At 37.5% G+C, this 21,093-nt stretch overlaps 1 protein-coding gene across 5 annotated transcripts in view; it reads right to left on the minus strand.

The window, feature by feature from the left end:
• Positions 1–913: 913 nt before the first annotated feature.
• The window catches only part of GCC2 (GRIP and coiled-coil domain containing 2), a 49,713-nt gene continuing 29,533 nt past the window's right edge, over positions 914–21,093 (minus strand). For 2 of the 5 annotated variants that reach the window (XM_029937061.1, XM_029937065.1), the window contains 10 exons: positions 18,321–18,421; positions 18,156–18,233; positions 17,342–17,479; positions 16,352–16,473; positions 14,571–14,747; positions 11,632–11,849; positions 9,919–10,113; positions 8,537–8,676; positions 7,012–7,213; positions 914–1,068 (listed from right to left, as the gene is read on the minus strand). In XM_029937061.1, coding sequence (XP_029792921.1) covers positions 998–1,068; positions 7,012–7,213; positions 8,537–8,676; positions 9,919–10,113; positions 11,632–11,849; positions 14,571–14,747; positions 16,352–16,473; positions 17,342–17,479; positions 18,156–18,233; positions 18,321–18,421 — 1,442 coding nt within the window. In that variant the 3' untranslated portion in view covers positions 914–997. Of the gene's footprint in view, positions 1,069–2,587; positions 2,690–7,011; positions 7,214–8,536; positions 8,677–9,918; positions 10,114–11,631; positions 11,850–14,570; positions 14,748–16,351; positions 16,474–17,341; positions 17,480–18,155; positions 18,234–18,320; positions 18,422–21,093 lie in introns of all 5 variants that reach the window. The other 3 variants (XR_003907759.1, XM_029937063.1, XM_029937064.1) reach the window with 3 other exon arrangements.

Here is a 21,093-nt window from a genome sequence, read left to right on the forward strand (position 1 = left end):
TCAAATTTATGATTTAGGAATACAATTTTGATCTAGTCAATAAAATATACTCAGAGGCATCAAAAGCAGGTACCACCATCTAGAGTTATTCACAAGACCTATGGAATCATGACCCTGGCCTCTAAGGGTGTCTTCCTGAAGCTCCCTGTGATGGAGCTCCTGAATAGCATGTTTGCACACTCTCATATTAGATACAACGCTGAATGACACAGTCAGTGTGCTGATAAGTTTTTATTAGGAGAGATGGAAAGAATTCTCAAAACAGAGAGATGAATACTCTCCAGAGCCTGGAGAGACGTCATGAAATTCGCCTGTGGTAGTGAGGTTGGTCCCCTATGTTCATGTTTCATGTCACACCAGCCAATGATGGAGCTTCTAACAACATTATGAGTTTTGAGATAATATACTTTAGAGAAAAAAAGGACAGTTCATTTTAAAGTAATTAAACTATTTTAGTTTCATTACTAACTGCACATATCTGCTTTATAATCCCTTAATAAACAACTTCACCAATAAAGTATTTTCCTTCATATTCTAACAAATTTTAACAATTTATTATAATAATCCATCTGCAAGTCTGATCTTGCAATAAACAGTCTTGTAACATTATTTTAAAAACCTAAATTCCAGTTGGTAATGTACCAAAATTTAACTTCAAAGTTCACAGTACTTCCCAGAGACAGGCAGGCCCTGAGGCTCCACAGGAGAAGGGAGTGACTTCGTTCTTGGTGTTGTCATCTGGCAGCACACGTGGGAGGTCACAGAGTCAAAGGGCTGTGGACTGGTACCAACACTTCAGGCTGCTGTATTTACTTCATATTTTTACTTCAAGCAGAGACTTTTAAAATACTTCTGACATAAGTATGTATAAATATATGTAGATGTGAATATATACAACACACACACACTATTGGACAAAAGAATGACAGCAATATATGTGAATTTTTTTTTGCCAAATGGATTCTATTTGGTAAATAAATAATGTTTTCCCATCAATCTATCGAAGTCCAGACCAACTATGCAGATAGGATGCCCATCCAGAGGAACGGGAAGCATTTTCTTCCTCACCTTTGGAAAGTTAAAAAAGAAAAAAAATGGCATTAATCTTTTTATACCGTACTTTGATATTATAATCTGTTTTTGAACTTTCAGTATTTGTCTTTCTCCATTAGACAAATCCAAAATAAAGTCCTGAACACGACTAGGTATTATTGACAATAAAGGAAAATTTTACATTTCTTTTAAAACAGAAGTCTTCCATAACTTAAAATCTAAACCCAAAAGTTTTGTGGTAAATCTCAAAATGAAACCAAGACAAGAAACAATAGCTCTTAATGATTTTAAAATCAAATACACTGAGGTAGAATTTACTCTTGGTAAAATTCATCCTTTTTAGGTATAACACCACCATCCCTACCTTTTTGCCTTTTCTGAAAGTCATATCAATTTAATCACATTGTGTATCTTTGGAGTTTGGTTTCTTTCACTCAGCAGGATGCATTTAACAACTGTCTGTGTTCCATGTGTATCAGTAGTTCATTCCCTTTTACTGCTGAGTAGGATTCTACTGTGTGGCTCTACCAGACTAATTTGCTTTATTCACTTACCAGTGAAGGCTATCTGAGCTATTTCTAGTTTTTTCCAATTTAAAATAAAGCTGCTAAAAATATTTGTGCACAGGTTTTTAATTTTAACATTTACTGAGAAATGATCTGCATATCATAAGATTCATCTTTTTAAAGTGTATCATTCAGTGGTTAGTTTGTACAGTTTTTTTGTGTGAACAAGAATTTATCTCTTGGATAAATTTACACTCTTCTGACTGTGACTGTTATTGTATAATAAGTATGTTTAACTTTATAAAAAATGCCAAACTTTCCCCAGGAAGTTATATCATTTTATATTGAGTATTCCAGTTTCTTTTTATCTTTTTTATGTTCAACACAAATTATGTCTTAAAATTCAGAAATATTTTGGACTTTCAAGAAAATTTCAAACAAGGCCTCTTTTACCGTTTTCTTCTTACTATGACTTGTGTATTAATATACATGATTTGGAAGTTTTACAACCTTAAAAGAAAAGTGAACACTTCTTATTACATGTCCTTTCCCACCTCCCCATTTCTCCCCAAAAGTGACGACCGTATGCTCCCTCCCAGATGCCCTTCTGTGTTTCAAGCATATATATGTATCACAAATAGATCTCATGCAGAGAGGTATTTCCAAAATTTTAAATAGAGGAATTTTACTTTATTTCATTACTATTTAACCTTTTTAAAAAATATTTATCCTTGAGAGAGAGAGACAGAGAGTGGGAAAGGAGCAGAGAGAGAGGGAGAGACAGAGTCCCAAGCAGGTTCCATGCATTAGTACACATTCCGAATCCCTGAACTGTGAGATCATGACCTGATCTGTGTCTCGGATCTGGCAGGACCCTGCCCCGTGCAGACAATGTTCCTGGAAGCTGTTCTTTTCTGGTAAATAAGGATCACAGAAAGGCCAAGATAGGGTGCACTTGCTCCTGTACTGAGTAACTGTTCTCTTCTGATAAGGTTCTATGTCCTCTTCAAACCGAATCAGGCACTTACATGAGTACGTGAGTGTTCTCTTCCTACCAGTCTGGAGATGATCAAAAAAGCTTCAGTCTTCACCTTTTTTCCTATTGAATTGTTGGCCTTTTTCTTTTTTCCCTTAATCGAGGTAAAATTGGTATATAATCTATTAGTTTTAGGTCTTTTTCCTCTTTACTTACTTCTATAGAATATTAGACTTTGGTAATGCTTACAGGAAGGAGTATGTAGTTCTGCAAATTATAACCTAGCTGGGGAGTAAAGATGTAGAGCAACAACCTCTGCTCTTACTTGAGCAGCGAAGTTGAGATTCCAGTCTTGCAAATAAAAGCTTACCTCAAGCTGTGGCTCAAGAAGAAAAGAAATCCGCAACCTATGAATTGGGATCCAACATGCAGGAAGCCGGGGAGTTACCATTTGCACCGCATGAAGAACAACGACCTACGCTAGTGAGCAGCATCTTCCTCATGTTACTTGTCTGGGGGCTAATACAGCACTTTGTGTTGTTTTGCCTTATGTAGAGACATGACAGGCAGTTTTGAGCAGCTCAGGACATTGCCTGTGGGGCAAGTTGGGTCCTTAATGGGTGTTAAAAGGAGTGGGACATCACATGTCAGAGCTGGGTAACCTACTTTATCCCCTAAGCTAATGTTTCTCAAAAGTTGTGACCCAGACTCACAGAAAGGCAAACATTTTATATCAGGAGCTGATACAGTCAGACAGACACCAATATCCACACATATACCCAGAGAACTTCAAGAAACAATTCTTACCCTTACCAGATTCAATATATTTTGATGTTTGTCTCACGCGCTTAATTAAAAAAATGTTCTGGAGGTGATTCACCAAATGAATTTCAATATCGACTAGTGATTAACAACCAGAATGAAAAATACTGGTATTATCTCTACACAAAATCAGAGATTATAAATCCTGCTTCAAAGGAGACGAAGGAGGCAAGAGGTACTTGTATTCTTTGCTTTTACATTCCCATTCCTTTCACTTCCAGGAAAAGCAACCCTCAGGCCCCCTCTTCTGGTACCCCAGACGTGTGTAACATGGTCTCTTGCCTTCCAAGTCCTGGTAAATGTCCCTGGTCTGGCTGGGGGGACACAGGATCCTAATCCGCAGCATGGCGCTCTTTCTTGCATCTCAGACCTTCCACTTAGGTTTTCTTATACATGAAGTACACAGTTGAGCATTTCCAGTGGAAGCAAATTCTTGAAGTTTCTATCAGAATAGATCTTGAGAAATATTTTTCCAAGGTTCACACATACTTTTTTGTTAATGATTTTTTATTTTTGAGGAAGAGGGCACATGTACATAGGAGCAGGGGAGGGGCAGAGAGAGAGAGAGGTGAACAGGGGATGGGAAGCTGGCTCTGCACTGACAGTAGACAGCCTGACGCTGGGCTTGGCCTCACAAACCACAAGATAATGACCTAAGCTGAAGCAGGACACTTAGCCGACTGAGCCACCCAGGCGCCCCAAGGTTCGCATTTATTTCTTATAGCACGTGAAAGACGGTACTCCACCAATGCCACTGAAAGGTTCACCGTGAGCCTATCACTCCTTTAAAGGTAATGAGGCATGGATCTTTTGAGACTTTTCTCTGTCCTTTATGCGGGCATTTTTACTTTTATGTAAAGAGATACACTTCCTTTCATTTATCCTACTTGAAATTGTATTGAGATTTTTCAAATGTGTGGATGGATGTCCTTTACCAGCTCTGAAAAATTTTCAGCCACTCTCTTCAATACCATCTCTATCTCTTCAATACCGTCTCTACCTCATTCTTTCCTCTTCTCTCTTTCTAGAACTTCAATTATTAAATATATGCTAGATATCTTCATTCTATCCTCATGTCTATCACCCACTCTCCTATGTTTTTCTTCCATTGTTTCTCCCTGCCGAATTGAGTGATTTCTTCTGACCTATCTTCCAGTTTAATAATTCTCAGTTAAGCTGTATCTCTATCTGCTGCCAGACCATAGCTGCTTTTAATTCAATTTTTATGTTTTCTTTTCTTTGCTCACATAGGTAAGAGATAAAAAGTGAATAATCTTTATAAGGTATAGTAGTTTAGGGGATTTTCCTTATACGTTTATGGGACTTAGCATAAAACCTGAATTAGAGTTCTGGGTTTCTAACTTCTTATACATACCTTGTGGGATGATCAATAAGATCTCTGTTACCAGAACCCTTAAGTTAGTCTCTTTGAGATCTTTTAATCAATGTAATGTCAACTTACAGGAGCTACTTGAGTGTAACACCTACATTACATTAAATCTTTTGGGCTTTAAAAAAGACTATTAGATATGCTAAGTATTTTGAGACCATTTCATCGAAGTTATGTTTTAATTTAAAAATACACATATCATTCCTAAAGTCCTGGTTAATTTTACAGTAAACAAAAGTTTTAGCTTTGATAGAATAAACAAAAATATATAAAAGCAAATTTATGATCAGGATAACTAAAATCATAGAAAATATACATGATATATTCTTACTTGGTTCTTGTGACAAAAATACTATTGTGGCTAAGGTAATATTTCTTACAATTAGCAGAACTGAGGTTACTATCAGTATTGAGAATCTTCCTCCCTCATCATTAGTCAGATGTATTGTAAGACAGCAGTTTCAAAGAAACAGTGAGCACTATGTATGATGTATTTCTGCAAAACCAAAATCAAATAAACCCCGAATCATATCAGTCCTCTGGATCAGGGCTTCTCAAGGTATGTTAACCACACCAGGTGACTAGAGCATTAATATAATCTGGGATCTTGTTAAAATTGCAAACTCTTGAATCTATTGAACCAGAAGCTTGGTGGGGAGAGGGTTATCCAGCAATCTGAGTTTTACATTGCACCAGATGTTTCTGACAGCTGCTCAATTTTGAGCACCACTCTCCAGCATTACCAGTTTAATTAGGATTTATAGGGGATGGAGGAACGTGTTTAAAGGGCACCAACATGAGGTAAACCAGGTAAACCAAGTGTGACAACTGGACATTCTGGGCTTACTGATACGATGCCTCAGAAATTACGCAACATTACCTTTGAGGTATTTTTGTCTCCCACGCGACCCATTGTACCTGGATCTAAACAGAGACCTAACTTCCTATTTATCGGCAATAATGGAACAAGTTAAATGTATCTCAAAGTGCCAAATTCAGAACTCAGCTTCTGTAGGACAAATGACCAGTTGCCTCAACTAATAATCAGCATATTACAAAAAAGAACATGGAAATGCTACAGACAACAACAAGACAGAGCTAAGGGACATCAACCAAATGCAATGTATGAGCCCTATTTGGGATGCTGTAGAAAGACATCTGTGATAATGAGAACACTGAATGTGAACTGGGTGCTGACGGCAGAGGGGTCCAATGTACAGAGAAGTATTTGCTGGGGAAATCCTATGATATGTGGGACTTGCTTTAGAATCAATAGCTCTGCTCTTCTGTTGTCAAAAGAAGTCTGACCACGAGTTGAAAACTGTTCACCATGGGGCGCCTGGGTGGCTCAGTTGGTTAAGCGTCTGGCTTCAGCTCAGGTCAGATCTCACGGTTCGTGGGTTCGAGCCCCACATCAGGCTCTGTGCTGACAGCTAGCTCAGAGCCTGGAGCTTGCTTCGGATTCTGTGTCTCCCTCTCTCTCTGACCCTCCCTGCTCACGCTGTCTCTCTTTGTCTCTCAAAAGTAAATAAAAAACATTAAAAAAAAAAAAAGAAAACTGTTCAAGATGACTGAGAACTGTAAGGGACATGATAATATTCTGCCTGCATGCTTGGAAAGGTCAGTGATAAAAACATTTTAAACAACAAAAATGAAACCATGATCCTTCAGATGCAGTCTCAAGTCAGGTGTATGTGCATCATTTTAAAGGAGTTTATGAAATCATGGCATTAAATCTATTCGACACAAAAATCTAAGCTCCAAACATAGGACAGCTTTAAAGCTGCATGCACCTTAAGACATGGACTGTTGGGTGTGATATAGACCAAGTGTTGAGCTGTATCATTGTTGCCTTGTGACTCTCTGGGGGAGAAGAGGTAAAGGTGGATACGAAGGAGGAGAGGATAAACCAATACAAGTTAAAAAAAAAGTATGATATAAAACAGAACCACATTCTTTGCTAGAATTCAATGGTAGAATTACAAGTCCAATTTTCAAAAGATCTAACTAAACACTGTACTGTATTGTCCTACATCTTAAAATTATATAATGTATGATAATTGTCCTAAAGTGTTAAAATGTTCCCTTTTCAAATCTAGTCACAGGTTACACATATGACAGAACTCACTCAAATGAACAAAATTTAAATATTTTAAGTCATTGTGCCATGAAAAAGATGGTAAGCACACACACACAGTCTCAAACACAAGGCCAGCATTTAGTTAAGTCATGAAACAGAAGTTCTAGTACTTTCCTTCACCTACCTTGAGCAACTGCAGCAAGTTTTCCCTTTTCTTCGGGGCTGAGCTGCAGCATTGTATCTATAACAGGAAGGAGCCTTTCTTTCTCACTACCTGGTTTCAGGAAAATGAACTGTAGCAAGACATTCTTCAAGTACTCCAGGTTAGCCACAGACTTTTCTCGTTCCTGATTTCTTTCCAGTCTTCTTATTTCACTTTTGAGGAGCTGATGTTAAACAGAGGAGTTAAAGATGGGTTTTAGGAGCTTTGGGTTAAAGCTGGTAGACTGAGCACAAGTACTCTTCTTCCTTTCCTGCTGAAATGCACCCCCCCACCCCAAAATGACTAAAAAGAAGCAAGTAGGAGAGAAGAAAAGAAGGAGATATTAAGAAATTCCTAAAAGATGCAAAGCAGACAACGTGGAAGAGACTCAGCTCAGCAGCTCACAGACTGCAGGGAGTTACGGTGTCCACAGTGAAGTTATGATTACATGATGGACACCATTTCACAAAACAAAAGCCAAGTCCATATTCAGGAATAGAAAACGATCTAAAATACTACCAGGAAAACAGGGCAAAAGATGATACACAAGATGGTAGAATGTTAAAGTCTTTGGAGATTTGTGGGTTGAAACAAACAAAAATAGTTATACTTCATCATTTTTTGTTAGTCCAGGAAAGTTACTCAACTCTGTACTAAAATTTATGGTCATTTAAAAAAGTGACGATAAGGTCTAAGTAATCACTTAGGAATGTAAATTTGTGGAAATATAATATCTGAATGGTCACTTAGGCTCACTGGGCTAGTTACCAACTTGTTAGATGTGATGTTTTGAATAGGTAGGAAAATGTTATTTTATACAGAGGCATACTATGATATTGAGAAGTGAATGTCATAAAATATGCAATTTACTACAAATAATGTTAATAACTTAGCATTAAATAGTTAACTGAATAGGACAGCTGGGGCTCCGCACTGAGGACGACCTATGTGGACAAGCACGTACAGGGCAGAAGCATGTGCTCTCCAGATACACAGGAGCTGCAATGCTGCGCCCCCTTTAGCAGCTTCAATCATTTCTTTCATCGGTGATGTGAGGATTAAGTGTGATGATCTACGTAAAGCCTGGCTCACAAGAACTGTGAGCTACTATGCTACTTTCCTATGTCTACCCACAATTGTGATAAGTAGTTTAGTGCCATAAACATCAGCTGAATGATCTGAATGAGAAGTGTCCACAGTTTATCTTTAGAACTTAAGGGCCCATACCTATTTGAGTTTTACATAAGCATATGTGGAACAATGACTTGTGAACCTACTCTAATCTATTTCTAAATTGATTATGGTTTCTTAGAAAAAGCAGGAACTAAAGTAGTCTTTCTATAATATATACTAAAGCAAGTAATATTTTTCAGTTTCAGGAATGTAGTATCATAAAGAATCAAGACGTATGTGATGAAGGTGTGTCATCTGTGAGAGAAGGGGCGGGGGAGGTCGAGAAAACCGACCTGGTACAGAGTATTTTCTGGGCGACAGTGTTGGACCTTACCTTAATTTGTTCCATAAGGACTGCATTGGTTGCTTCTGTTTCCCGAAGCAGGCCATTTAAGTGATCAGCACTTTTTGTGGTGGAACTGAGCTTTTGAACCAATTCTTCTTTGGTAAATTCAGCATGCCATAAAGGAGGCTCTGCAAGATGTTATAATAATTCTCAAAATCAGAGATTATAGATGAAAATTCTAAGTAAGAAATAAATCTTAAGCATATAGATATTTTAGTTTGCAATATTACTCAGGTCTACTCTCCATCATTCTTTTATTCAACATATCTCAGTCACATGTTGAATGTAACAAGGCAGAATCTCTGTTGTAAAGCATGTAATCTAATTGTGTTCAAGTTCTATGAACCCCAATTCTAGAATTTGTAGACTTTTTATCAGTTTCACTCACATTCATTTATCTCCCAAGAGTTTATTTCATTTTACTTAAAAAATTTTAATGTTTTTTAATTTATTTTTGAGAGATGGAGAGAGACAGTGGGAACAGGGGAGGGTCAGAGAGAGAGGGAGACACAGAATCTGAAGACAGACTCCAGGCTCTGAGCTAGCTGTCAGCACAGACCTTGACATGGGGCTTGAACCCACGAACCGGGAGATCATGACCTGAGCTGAAGCCAGATGCTTAACCTACTGAGCCACCCAGGCGCCCCTCTGTCATTTTACTTATAAACAAGGGGAGTCATAACTTTTATCTATCATTTATATCATGGACGCTCATAAGAATTTTATGAGGTGGGTAGGTATCATACAAGTTTCATAGAGAAGGGAACAGGCTCAAAGCTGACAAGTAATTTTGGCATATCTGATTCTGGAGTCCACTGCCACTCTGTTGTGATGCCTCCATCTCATCACTACTAGCCTTGCCTGGAGGGATGACTACAGTTTCCACCCACCCCACAATCAGTGACCAAGGACACAAACAGTCCTTACTCTGGATCCTGAAACTTCAGGAAGAGGATAGAGTCTCCCTGAATTATGAACAATAATGTTCATGACAGGTACTACTGAAACTTTACCATACTTAAATACATTTAGCACTACTAAGTCACCCAGAGGAAGAAATGAAAGCTGTCAGTTTCTTAGAAGGATGAGAGAATAGTTCATCCTACTTTCTAATACCACTATTGAGCTTACAACCATCGATTTCTGGCTCAAGCTTAGGGTAGAACTAGCATTTAAAAAAAACAAAACAAAACAAAAAACAAAAAAAAACCCTGCTTCATTCTGTAGGAGAGTCTTCCATTTGGGGTGGGACACTGAAAGAAAATTTTCTAGAGTAGCTCAAAAAAGTATGTATAGCTTAAGGGGTTAGGATTTATCAGACGAGAAAACAGAGCTGAATAAGAAAAACATACCCAAAGAGAGAGACCTACCTAGTTTAGTTTCAGGAGAATTAAGCAGTTGCTCTAAAGACTGTGTGTGAGTGCCAGAGGAAGACACAGACTCTGTGTCAGTTGTCTCCATTCCTTCTCCCTCCTCCCGGGTGATGGTGTACATGTCCAGTAGGGGAAGGTCTGTGCTTCTCCTTTCTCGAAGGTTCTTCAAAGGTTGGTGGGAAGAAGCTGGGCCTATTAAATTTGTTTTTAAAAAGTGTGAGATTGTTTGAAATCATGGATTCAGCACTCACAGAGATATACGATGAGATTAAAATGATTGTAGGATGTCAAATGGTATGATAGGGAATTTGAAGAACTAGAAAACAAGTAATTGGTGCATAAAGAATTTCTAAGCCAGTACTAAAAATTTATTAAAATTAAAGTTACTGAACTTTTAACCACTTAAATAATTTCAACAGAGGCTATAAATTGTTACCTAGATAAGATATACTATTAGATATGGTAATAGAGAGAGCTGTATTGTTGAAAATAGTGGCAGAAATTCTAGAACTAGACTGTTTTTGAGGATTAGTTATTTCAGATAGCTGCATACTTTCTGACACAACACTCTTGCTGAACTTCGCTGAACAGATATTCTTGGTCATCACTGCCTTACAACCTTACCTCTGCTGGTTCCTACCACTGCTTCCTCATATCTTCAGTGTTCAGCCAAAAAAAAAAACAGTCGAGGATCCAAAGCAGGAAGCTAACCTATCCCACTCCCCAGGCCAGACTTTCCTGCTTGCTGAAAATGAATATGTGAATAGAACTGTAAGATCCGTAAGGCACTTTCTAACACATCACTTTATTAATCCCAAGAAACCCAAAGGTCAGAGAAATTAAATGACTCTGTCCAAGGCCTCATAGCAGTAAGGTTAGGAACCAGAATTCTAACCCATATCTATTAACTTCCAATTTCATTTATTTTCCATTCCATGAAGTTGCCTCATTTTTTCTTTTCTTTTTTTTAAGGTTTATTTTGAGAGAGAGAGAGAGAGAGAGAGAGAGAGAGAGAGAACAAACTTACATATGCACATGAGCAGGAGAGGGGCAGAAAGAAAGAGAGAGAATTCCGAGGAGGCTCCAAGCTCAATCCCATGAACCATGAGATCATGACTGGGCCGAAATCAAGAGTTGGACACTTAATTGACTGAGCCACCCCGGCACCCAATCCAATTAAGTAGAAATTTTAAAGGGAAGAACCATATTGGTCAATCAGTTCTACAAGTTCTACAAGTTCAGTTTTTAAGCTTCAGTCTCTCAGTCTCATATTCCTAATCACAAAACAGGTGTATTTGTTGACCAACAATGGAGAACACCAGATTCAGGAAATATTGGAATCTGCACACATATCATGAGACTACAGGGTATGTCTGAGTCAGAGAACAGTGTTACACAGAAGGTAACAAACACATGAAAGTCAGTACTGTAATTGGGGGAGGGGAGAAAAGAAGTGGTGGTGACGGTGGAGGGTACTTATGGGGAAGAGCACTGGGTGTTGTATGTAAACCAATTTGACAATAAACTATTTAAAAAAAAAAGAAAGTCAGTACTGTAAGAGGTGATGAGGTGGCTTTAAATATAATCAACAAGGGTTCAAATGGTTCAAATATCTTCTCAGTGAGCAAATCCAAAATTCATTGTGAAGAATGTATTTAAGTGACATATACATGGGAACGTGAACTGATGTTTTCATGCATACACACATACTTCTTGCGGTTGGCTCACTCTTAAGCTGGAAAAGCTGAGCTTCCACCTTGGAAAGCTGCTGCTGTAGAGTTTCCATGGTCTTTCTGTGCTCTTCCTGCAAGTGGCGCATTTGATCGCGGAAGCTGCTGCGAAGGACCTCATTTTGAGATGTCAGTTGACTCACAGTCTGTGCATGTTCAGACTTTAGCATCATATTCTCGGACTGTATTGAACACAACCTGAAGGGTGAGAGGAACTTACTTCATAAGAGATCTTTCAACTGGACTTGCTGACTCAGCTTTTCTCACCAGAGTTCTATTTGATAATTAGCCCTGAGATATTTACCAAATGTATGATTAACTTCTAAAAGCATCTATAATGGTATTAGTTGTGCTAGCCATCTGTGGACTTGGCAGTCATCTAGTTCAAATCATTTCTGTGTTCTCTAGTTCATATGAGGAACCTCATTGAGTAACCATGTTACAGTGGTTCAGATGAGGAATTTCCTTCATCACTTATCAGAAAATAGGGCTAAATTTAGAGCATAAAATAATTATACTTTAAATTAGTCTCCTTTCCAAGTTATCTTATGTGGTAATAGGATTACTATCTTATGTGGTCATAGGTAATAAGAATACTTTCCTTTGATTCATAAATAAAGCCTTAGAGAAAGTCTTATGGAAACTTTTCTGAGCCATTTTTGAGCCAAGTAATGCAAAACTCTGAAACATGCAGACTTGGTTTACTACAGCTGATTTTGGATCTTGCTACATAGTAGAATCATCGGGTCCCTTGATAAAACATAGACATCTAGTTCTCATCCTAGAGCCACTGAATCAGAATGTCTGAAGGTGGTCCTAGCAATTGCCTACCTTTAGCAGTTTTCCATGCAATTCTTATGTGGTCAGCCTGATGCCAGCTGGTACAACTAGAGTTTGGGAACCACTATGTTTAGTGGTTCATGTGTAGTCTTGATGTTTTATGTCTGGCTTTGGTTAAAAAAAAAATAAAATTTTTCTTTTAGTGGAAGAGAGCCACAAGTACTCTCATAAAAATTTAAACAATATGGAACCAATTATAGAAAAAAGTGAGAGAGGCACCTGGGTGGCTCAGTTGGTTAAGTGTCCAGCTTTGGATCAGGTCATGATCTCACGGTTCGTGGGTTTGAGCCCAGCACCAGGCTCTGTGCTGACAGCTAGCTCAGAGCCTGAAGCCTGCTTCAGATTCTGTGTCTCCCTCTCTTTCTGACCCTCCCCTGCTCGCACTGTCTCTCTCTTTCTCTCAAAAATAAATAAAAGACATAATAAAAAAATATTTTTAAAGAGAAAAGAAAAAAAAAGGAAAAAGTGACAGCTTTCTTTCATTCACGCCTACCTCCTGCAGTGTAAAATCCCAGCTTCAGGCATAGACATTATTAATGGTTCAGCATGTAGCTTTCTAAGATCTTTTTTCTATGTGCTACACATATGCACACCATGTAAGGTTTTAAAACAAAATTTAGTGGCTAAAGGGTGACAAACAATAAAAATTATCATATGTTTGTTTCTTAATTGCCAAATTTATACTGAACAATGAATTCAGAAAATGTTAGGGTATATGTTACCCTTCAAGCCTGCTTTTTTCATAAGCCTTTGTTCAGGTAGTATCTGCTACGAAAGTAAAGGGAGAGCTGTCAGCAGTTACAACAATTTTCTAAGGAAGGTAAGAGCTAAAGGTTGGTAGTTTGCAGATGATATCAGTGACATTTCTGACTTTATCTCCTTAAAAACTAGAAGCTTGAACCCCAATCTAGACCTGGAACAACTGTGCTGATGGAAGTTTACCATCTGTTCCAACTGTTCCTGGTGTGTGTAGAATTGCTGGATCCTCTGGGGAATGTAGGCATTAGCTGCTCAGCCTAGTTTTTACAATCTCATATAAAGAAAGCATGAATATTAAGATGTTTAAAAAAGAAGAGGATGTATAAAGAAAAGGCTGTTTCTTCATACTGGGATACAGATAGTAAGAATACCCCTCTTAATACGTGTGAAGAAGGGGGATAAGACCTCTAAAGATATCAAATGCTGTGAAGTTTCTAGCACTGAGAGCGCCTGGCATATAGTAGGTGCTCAAAAAATATTTAACTTTAGAGGCTTCATTTGCACTTTCGTTTGTGTTAGCAATATATTTTGCAGTAATTTTTCAAGAGTAAAGAAAAAGTATGGGAAATTTCTGATGTAAATAGCAAGCCAGCATCACTATATTTAAGCTAATCTTATGGTAAACTCTGATGATAGGGAGCTAGAAAATGGGTAGATCTCCCCTGAAACTTTTGATTTACATGTTTAACTTCTATAAATTACGCTGATTAGAAAGCCAAAAACATGAAGCTTTTGGGATTACCACAGATTAGGTGAGATATAGAGTATTCCAACATCCTTGATGAATGACGCTCAATGAAGAGTTCTTTTCCTTAGTCTAAGGTACAACAAATATTACCACCCACTTTCTTGATTACAGGAACCCAAAGTTCCTTGTGCAAAATAATCTGCTTCTGCCAATACTCCTGTGTCTACTGACAGTGCTGATTAACAGTAATAACATAACAAGTTGAAGACAATTGTGAAGGTAAGTTGTATATTCTTTTCAGCCAGCAGCTGTCTGAATGAAAAATGCTTGTAATGGGACACCTGAACTTGAGAGTGGTTTTTTTGTTTGTTTGTTTTTAAGAAGCATTCTGGCCATGAAGGCCACAGGAGAGACAAAATACTGGATGAACAGATTAAGTGAACTGTTTTTAAAAAAGTCAAGTATAAAAACAATCAAAAACGAGGGCTTTAAGGAGAAAAACAAAGTTGCCAAGCCTTTAGAAATATCAGTTTCTCATTGTCAATTGATCCCAAGGAGCAACACTTGAGGAGTTCTAGCAGGTATTGTTTTGCCGGCCGGTATAAACACTTGTACTGCTGCTGCAGCCTTACTTTTCTCGGAGTTCCGCCTCTTTGGACACAGTTTCCTGTAGCATCTTGTTGTGCCTTTCTAGCAGAGTATCATGTTCCAACTGTAATGTCTGAAGTTCGGATACGGTGATCTGTAAGTTATTTTGGGTGTCCTGTAATCTGATTTTTAGTTGATCAATCAGCATTTCCAGGTGTTCTCTAAAACAGAAACAGTTTTACAAAAAATTTTGAAAGAGGTAAATCTGATTTTGTGGTTTCAAATAAATTTTACATTAATCATTTCATCTTTTAATGTCCTATTATTATTATTATGGAAAATTCTAAGCAAAGTGTAACTGGAAGAATTTAGTTATAGAATTCATTATAGTTAGATTTTATGTCTTAGGCAACTGCAGATTTACAAAAAAGTCTCTGAATTTATAAATTTCATACTCAAATGGAGAAGAGACCATTGAATGGTATTAAAAATAGCCTATTTTGTTATTGTACTATGCTTTTAATTAAAAAACAATCATGCATGTCTAAGCTTAGTTTCCTTAAAAAAAAGCATTTAATGCATAAGAAAATAGAAGGAATGTAAAATATTTATATTAAAATAATTTGAATCCCAAATTCCAGCACAATCAGAAAAGGCTCTAGGGGTTTCTGGGTGCTCAATTGGGGAAGAGTCTGACTCTTAATTTTGGCTCAGGTCATGATCTCATGGTTCATGAGATCAAGCCCCATGTGGGGTTCTGTGCTGACAGTGCAGAGCCTGCTTCAGATCCTCTCTCTCCCTCTCTCTGCCCCTCCCTGACTCATGCTCTTTCTCTCAAAATAAATATTCGAAAAAAGAGCAGCACAAAAATTTTCAGAAAAGGCTCTTGCAGAGGCTGACATTTTCATATTAGATGTGTCAATATTCAATTTCTGCTTTGAGATTGAAGATGGGTTATTGACAGAGAAAATATCTCATTTTTCAGTCTACAATTCCCATATTTAATAGATATTTAGGACAAAGTATAAGCATACAAACACTGCAGAATATTTAGTCCTAGGACAGTAAGAGACAAATGTAAAGTTGCTTTGAACACTACTACTTATAAAACACACTTGCTGTAGAATGCCTTGTTTCATATTCCTAGTATATCTTCAAATAATTTACAAAAGTTACCTTATCCTAGTTTTAAAGATGCATTAAAAATATACTATGGAAACAAATAATTTACATGGTCGTAAATTTAAAAAGAAAAATTTAACTCCAGGCTAGAATTTAGTACTTAATTTAAAACTTTTTGAAAGAAATAAAATGTTTTAAAGCAATTTCTATTTAGCTTAATTAAATCTTAAATGTTTATTTTTTGAGAGAAAGAGAGAGGGTGCGAGCAGGGAAGGGGCAAGAGAGAGGGAGACACAGAATCTGAGGCAGGCTCCAGGCCCTGAGCTGTCAGCACAGAGCCTGATGTGGGGCTCGAATTCCTGGACCAGAAGATCATGACCTGAGCCAGAGTTGGATGCTCAACTGACTTAGCCACTCAGGCACTCCTGTTTAGCTTAGTTAATGGTGGGTATATCAAGAAAGCATTTTTGTCCTTCTGTTTCTGAATTTTCAAAATGGGATGACACTAGTCAGTCTATACCTCGAAGACCATCCCCCAGCCTCACTGCCCATATCACACTGTTGCTGCCTGAGACGGCGAAGCCAAGACATCCTGCTCTCGTCATATGTAAAATCCCACAGTCAAATGAAATCAAAGTTGGGTTTTCACCTACTTGGTGGAGGACCTATCTCTTAAAAGAAGGGAAACTTCTTTTGACTTTACCTTTCTTGTTTAGCTCCCTCCGTTTCAGTCTGAGACACAGATTTATTTTTCTGTTGTTTTAGAACATTGTGAACTCGGACTTTGTAGTTCTCAAATTCAGAGGCTAGAGCAGCTTGTTCTGCCTACGACATTTAAAAGAGAGAGAATAATTTTTCTATTGAATTTTCTATTGTAACATAATCCTCTTATTTTCTTTCAGATTAATGATTTACAATGAAAACCTGTTAGAAAATGAATAAAATGGCTGACACTCTTTAGCCCTTTGCTTAACTTACCCTAAAAAGGTAACTTGGCCTTACACTTTTTAAAAGCCTCTGAATGATATAACTTTGTTTGACAGGAGATGTTTCTACATGTTTTCCTCCCTGGTAGATTTACTGAATACTCATAAATTTTGTAATGGCACTATTTTGCCTTTGGAAATTTAGATTTTTACTTAAGATAGTCCCTCTTTTGGTAAATACAAGAAAAATTAATTTAAAGGAATTAAGCTACTTGAACTTCAGATTTCTAGAGAGGAAAAAGTGAAATTCTAGGTCTTTCACTTTCCCAAGGTGATCTCCCATCACCCTTCGGCCAAAATTGCTTACAAAGCTACTGTACTGAGTCTGTTTTGTGTGCTGAAGAAAGTAGGTCCTCAAAGCCATTCTATGAGAATATTATTTTATAGTCATTTGGCCCTCAAAAAGAACTGTACACTTTTTAAATTATAAAATTTAAAGAAAATAACTCTTACATACAGAAATTGCAAAACAAAGTTAAAATGGAAACATGTACCCATGTCTTCCCTTTTCACACACAAAAAAGGGTTAAGCAAGTAATAGGACTGGGGTGGGGCTGGAGTTCGGGTCAGATGAGCTGCATGGGGTTTTCCTCCAATTAGTGCCCATAAATGACAGCGAGCACTACAAGGAGAGACCACAGCCCTCCCGTGAATTGCTTGCTAGGTGATGATAAGCCCTGTCGGCTGCCTCCGTGTGAAGCATGTACCTTGGCAGTGCGGCATTCTTCCTGAAGGGCGGTCACTCTTTGCTGGTATGCGCTCAGCGTGCGCTGGTGCTGGTCTGCTGAGGTCTTCAGCTGTTCATGAGCTTTACGTTTCTCAGAAGTCATTTCAGCCAGCTGAATCTGGGACAAAACCTTTCAATTAAGCTCTAGCAAATTGGATCTTCACTAATTAAACAAGACTTTCTTTAAATAAACTTGAGTTTTGGATCATGAGTATGTATAAGGGATAAAACTAAATAGAATTTAAACGAATCTATTATTATTGAAAGAGTAAAGACAATAGAACATTTTCCCAATAAATTCCATTGTCCTTAAAATCAATCATGAAAAATCATTAAAAAATTTCAGACTACTTGTTACAGTTCAGTTTAGCTGAATACATCAATAAATTATATATATAATAGTTATAAATATATATAAGTAATATGAAAGTATACATATATACGTATACAACCTAAGCATATACAAAACCATTTTATAAACTGACTCTTGTGACTACATTCTGATTTAGAAGGCTCAGATGCAGGTCTGGGGTCATGTTGATTTTATGTTGCAGTATTCTTAGTGCATTAGGATTCTCAAATACATGAAGAGAATCTACCTTAAGCTAAATGGGATACTCCAGTTATATGCCATACTTGCCTTACTGCTTCTACTTTTTCAAAACGTTGAGGAAGGATATTGGGGGGTGGAATGTACGTGGGTGTATAAAAATATGTACATAAGGATATTTACAAAAATCCTTACATGGCACCTTACTTCTTTTGTAAATCCTGAAAAGTAAAAAGAATCTTACTTTATAGACTTCTACTTGCTGCTGGCTTGCCTCCAGCTCACCCTTTAAAGATGCTTGAAGTATTAAGTGATCAGTTTCCTAAAGAATAAGAATCTTGGTTATACTTAAAAAAGAAGGGATTTATAGATACATAAACTGAAATATGAAAATGGGAAATTAACATACTGCTTGCTTTGAATCTGCCAGTTCTTTTTTGGTTTTCACAAGCAACTGCTTGATTTTGGCATTCTTTTCCTCATGTTGTTGTACTGAAGACTGTAGTGAAGCTAGCAAAGGAAATAATTTCAGAAGAGATTGAACAATTTTTATGAATGACTTTAAATAAACAAATGCCAATCTTTTCTTTGTATTAACCTATCTTTAAAAGAAACTTGTCTTAGCCTTTCATTATGGAACATCTCAAATATATATGACAGCAGTGACAACCATGCATTAAACTCTCTGCACCCATCCCTCAGCTGTAACATTTACCAATATATAGACCATCTTATTCTACCCAGAACAGGAATCTCGTCTGCAGGCTAAAACTGGGCTGCTGCCTGTTTTGTAAAGAGTTTTATTAGAACACAGTCAAGCTTGTTTATTTACATATTGTTCACAGTTGCCTTAGTAGAACAATGACAAATCTACTAATGGGGACAGAGATATGACATGACCTGCCTAAAATATTTACTGTGTGACCCTTGAAAGAAAAAGTTTGCCAACCACTAACCTATACCCTCACCTATTCCTTATGCTCTCACTGGTTTTTGGGTGTTTTTGTTTGTTTGTTGGGTTTTGTGTGTGTGTGTGTGTGTGTTCTTCACAAGAAATCCATTTATCTGTAAATATTTCAGTATACATCTCTAAAATAGTTATATACTTAGTGTATACTTACAAAACTTTACTTCTAAGAAGCACCTCTAAAGAGGTGCCACGTATTTCCAATTATATCACAGCAGAGGCGCATACCTGGTTGTTTATTTCTGTGATACTAACTCTTCTGCAGAATGGGACTGTCAATGACAGTTCACTAAGCAACAAATTAAAACATGATAAAAAATAAAAAAGCGTTTATGTTTTTTCTTGTCTTTTTCCTACTCTACGACAGAGCTAAAAAACAAACCAACCTCCAAATAGCAACTAGGAATAGGTGGATTTACTGTCTAGATCACAGGTGCCCAACTACACCCAGCAGGCCAAATCTGGCCATGGCCTGTTGTGAAAGAGATGGAGAGTGTAAGATAGAGGCTGGGTAGCCTGTGAGCCATGGAGGCCGACTGCCTGGTCCTTTAAGAAAAAGTGTGCTGGACACCTGGTCTAGGCCACTTACAGGAGCACTATGTACTTGTGCTACGAAAGCGTCTTATAATCAATGATTAACTTTATGTAGTTATATTATTTGGTAAATATGAACACATATACTCTAAGAATATATCTTAACTATAACTTTTTATAAGTCTAATTGAGTTAACTTCTGGCAACTACTTGCTCAGTTCTAAAAAGCATTTTCTAAAGCACAAATTACATAGCAACCCTTTGGTAAGTACTCCAGGAATTATGATAAAATTCAGTAAATTCTTAAGCTTGTAAGGGCTAAAAATGAAACTAGGGGACAACATTTCACATGATAACATAAAGCAAAATATAAGTGTGTGCAAGAAATACAAAAGGCTACAGAGATCCACAGGAGCTAAAGGTTGTATAAAGTTTTCACAGAACAAGGAAAAAAATTTTTTTAAATTTTTTAATGTTTGTTTATTTTTGAGAGAAAGACAGTGACAGAATGTGAGCAGGGGAGGGGCAGAGAGAGAGGGAGACACAGAATCTGAAACAGGTTCCAGGCTCTGAGCTGTCAGCACAGAGCCTGACATGGGGCTCAAACCCATGAACCGTGAGATCATGACCTGAGCTCAGGTTAAACGTTCACCCAACTGAGGCCCCCAGGGACCCCAGACAAGGAAACACTGAAGACTTGGAAGGATTCCCAAGAGTGGGCATAATGGTGGGAGAGTGGCGGCATGAAAGGGAATATTTTTTAGAGCTGAGATACACAGTTACAGAAAAAACCCAAATCATGTCTCAGGAAAAATGAGTAGTCCTCTTTATCTGTGAGAGGAAATGAGAATTAAGTTGAAGAGTCAGACTGGGCCCAAATGTTACAGGGGTTTCAGATTAAGATATGTGTTGCTAATTTGTGAGGCAACTTTTTCCCCCACAGAATACTGTCTGGATGCCTTCTTATCTTTTTCCTACTCTACCACATCTCCTTAGTCCAAGGCCTTTGCCGCCAGGAGTCTGGTGGCTTTTGACAGATTCTACACCATTCCAATTAACCCAATATGCTGGCAGACTAATCTTCCCCATGGTCTTTAAAAAGGGCCCTAATATATTCTTTAGGTACTTCATGAACTGGATCAAAAATGTCTTCCTAATCATACTTCAGTTCTCCCTGGCAGGTCAAGCCTTTCACTCCAACTGATCAAGACTTCCAAAATTATGTTATTTCTTTTAACTTTTGCTTTATAACATGGCTGCTTAAAGGAGTACTCTTTCCCCATCTGCCTTTTCTCTCCAAACCTTACCCACCTTGAGCCCCAACTTGTAATTGTTTAGCCTACAGAATCTTCTTCCCTCTGAACTCTGAGCACTCACTGCCTGTACCACTTATTTCTGTACTTATTTATTGAATAAATATATTTTTTTAGTTTTTCCAAGGCATCAATCTTCTCTTTCAGCCTAGTTGATGACCAAATATACACATAATCACGTTTTTATTGCAGGAATATAATCTACAGCTCTGCCATTCAATTTGCACATAGAACATAGTTGGAAAATATGGTATGTACATGATGAGAGACACATGCATAGTAAATTGCCTGGAAACTCTACAGTCCTTTCAATTATCTGAATATTCTAATTTTTCCCCCTGGATGTAGGCAGATATCAGAACTCTGCA

Source organism: Suricata suricatta, chromosome 4 (assembly GCF_006229205.1).
Source record: "Suricata suricatta isolate VVHF042 chromosome 4, meerkat_22Aug2017_6uvM2_HiC, whole genome shotgun sequence".
Classification (NCBI taxonomy): Eukaryota; Metazoa; Chordata; class Mammalia; order Carnivora; family Herpestidae; genus Suricata; species Suricata suricatta.